Raw genomic sequence first — 2532 nt, 5'->3', positions numbered from 1 at the left:
CCCCTTAAGTCGAAGGCGAGTGGATGATTCAATAATTTGGCTTCATAATAGGAATGGGAGATATTTTGTGAAGTCTGGATATTATGTGGCCCAACAAGTCATGAGGAGTGAGAATTGGGCAGAGTGCTCGAGGGGGAATGATGAGCAGAAGGTGTGGAAGGCTTTATGGAAGATGAAAGTTCTCAACAAGATCAAAATCTTCGGATGGAGAGCTTGCTAGGGAATCTTGCCAACCTGCCTCAATTTAGCGAAATGTAATATTATTGCAGAAACTATATGCCCATTCTGCTTGCAAAGCCCAGAGAATGAGGTGCATGTGATATGGGATTGCCCTGCTGCATAGGACGTGTGGGCTGGAAGTCGGACTAAGCTGCAGAAATGCCCACTTGGACAGCAAGATGTGGTACAGCTATTTCACTATTTAATGCACAGGTTGGAACCAGAGGAGATGGAGTTATTTTCAGTGCAAGCTTGGATGTTATGGAATCAAAGGATTTGTGTGTTGCATGGGGGGAAGCTCAAGGATCTGGGTTGGCTGAACACAAGGGCTGAGGAATGGCTGGAGGAAATGTGTGGCGCCCACCACCTCATCCTTTCTTCAAAATGAATTTTGATGCTGCCATATTCAACGAGAAAGGAAGGTCGGGATTTGGGGCTATGATACGGAATGAGCATGGAGAAGTAATGGCTGCACTTTTTGCTATTGGGCCATCAGTCTTGGGTAGTGAAGAAGCAGAAACTTTAGCATGTAGAAAAGCCATGGAATTTGTTGTTGGCGCGGAATTCTCTGAGCTAATAATTGAAGGTGATAGCAATAATGTAATGAGAGCACTTTCTTCTTCAAGTCCGGGCCTGTCAGTTGTTGGGAATGTGGTTGCTGATATTCAATGCCTCATATGTGGACTAAGGAGGGTATCAATTAATTGGGTTAAAGGAGATTGTAATAGGGTAGCCCATGTATTAGCTAGATTTGCTAGTAACTTAAATAAGGATATGTACTAGATGGAAGATGCACCTCTAGTTGCTTTGGAAGCTGTGTACCAGGATTCTATTTCAATGAATATATGATGGCTTGTTTTGTTCTCAAAAAATTCTAGAAGACCAGACTTTGTCTGGGTAGAATGGATGCCTAACACCTTCCTATTCTGTAATCTAGCCCCCCGAACTTTGGGTTTTTGGTTCGTAGGATAGTGTCTTTTTTTTCTTTTGATAGATTATAACTAGGAAACAAGGCCTTGTAATATTTTTACAAGATAGTAACTAGGAAACAAAGCTATGTATAGTTCCTTCTATCAAGCTGTATTCATTTAAATTAATAAGAATGAATATTATTCAAGACATCTTGTAATCTTTTGTATAGTTTTCTTATTTTTCTTATAAAATAAGTGGCAACTCCATATAATCCCAAAAAGAGAGGTGTCGATGCCTATCTCTTTTTGAAAGCTGAGTTCTCGGTCTCTCACACGTGCCCTTGAAAAGACCGTTGCATTGATGAAGAAGGTGTATCAATCAATACCAGAAGCTAATGGTATTGATCTGGTGTAAATGAAGGAGCTTGGCTTGAGATAAAAGCTTGGTTTTGAATAGGTGCTGGATGTGAATCTTAGGAATGATCATGAGATGAAGAGACTTGATGGCTCATTGGATTCTTTCCTTTGAACTTAAAACCTAGTGGAAATCCATGCAATTTATAGTATTTCTCTATAGTGTGACCCAAATGGCCACCGTATGTGCACATTTGTTTCTATTTCCCTTTGACATGATTGTTACCATTATAATTGTTACCTAAATTAGAAGCAAAATTCTGCCCCTTTGTAGCCAAAGCAATGGATTCCACTCTAGAATCATTGCCAACATTCCTTTGCATCTCTTCTAGAATCAGTAAGGAACAAACTCTGTTTATTAAAGGAATAGGATCCATCAATAAAACCTGAGTTTCTGTTTGAACAAAGGTCTCATTCAATCCCATAAGAAACTTCATCACAGATTCTCTAACTTGTAAATCAACAAGTTTTTGATTCACATTGCAAGTGCACATAGGAAAAGGACTAAAATTTTGCAATTGACCCCACAATACCATCAACTAAGTGAAAAATCTGTGATGAAAACCTCACCTTGATTAAGGTCTATTATCTCCTTCTGCAAATTAAAGATTCTTGGTCCATTTCCTTGACAAAATCTTTCCTTAAGATCATTCCAGATCTCTAAGGTTGTATCTCTATATATGATGCTAGTTTGAATCTTAGGTGAAACTAAGTTGATAATCCAAGTTCCAACCATATTATCTAAATGAATCCAATCTTGAATTGCTGAAGGTGTTCTTACTAGAGAAGATGAAAGAGTAAGAGTACTATACTCTAGTTTGTTCTTAGCAATTAAAGTTTTCCTAATTGTCCGAGGCCAAGCTGGATAATTTCTCTACCAACTATGGGTTGAGAAACAAGAGCAGCACTAGGCCTATCCATAGGATGCAAGAACAAAAGATCATCTGCCATGGATGAATCCTGTGAGGATGGTGGTGATTTAGAAGTG

The 2532-nt window shown here is 38.9% G+C and overlaps 1 protein-coding gene across 1 annotated transcript; it reads left to right on the top strand.

The window, feature by feature from the left end:
- The first annotated feature begins 555 nt into the window (after window positions 1-555).
- Window positions 556-1002, top strand: LOC115990408. The gene has a single exon (XM_031114244.1). It carries the CDS (start codon window positions 556-558, stop codon window positions 1000-1002), a length of 447 nt encoding a protein of 148 aa, XP_030970104.1.
- Window positions 1003-2532: the final 1530 nt, after the last annotated feature.

The sequence above is a fragment of the Quercus lobata genome, chromosome 5, assembly GCF_001633185.2.
Source record: "Quercus lobata isolate SW786 chromosome 5, ValleyOak3.0 Primary Assembly, whole genome shotgun sequence".
Lineage (NCBI taxonomy): Eukaryota > Viridiplantae > Streptophyta > Magnoliopsida > Fagales > Fagaceae > Quercus > Quercus lobata.
Note: the sequence above shows the minus strand (reverse complement) of the source record. Positions and strands in the feature narration are given on the sequence as shown.

Coding starts and splice junctions, on each gene's coding strand:
- LOC115990408 (XM_031114244.1), top strand. CDS start 556: ATGGCTGGAGGAAATGTGTGGCGCCCACCACCTCATCCTTTCTTCAAA.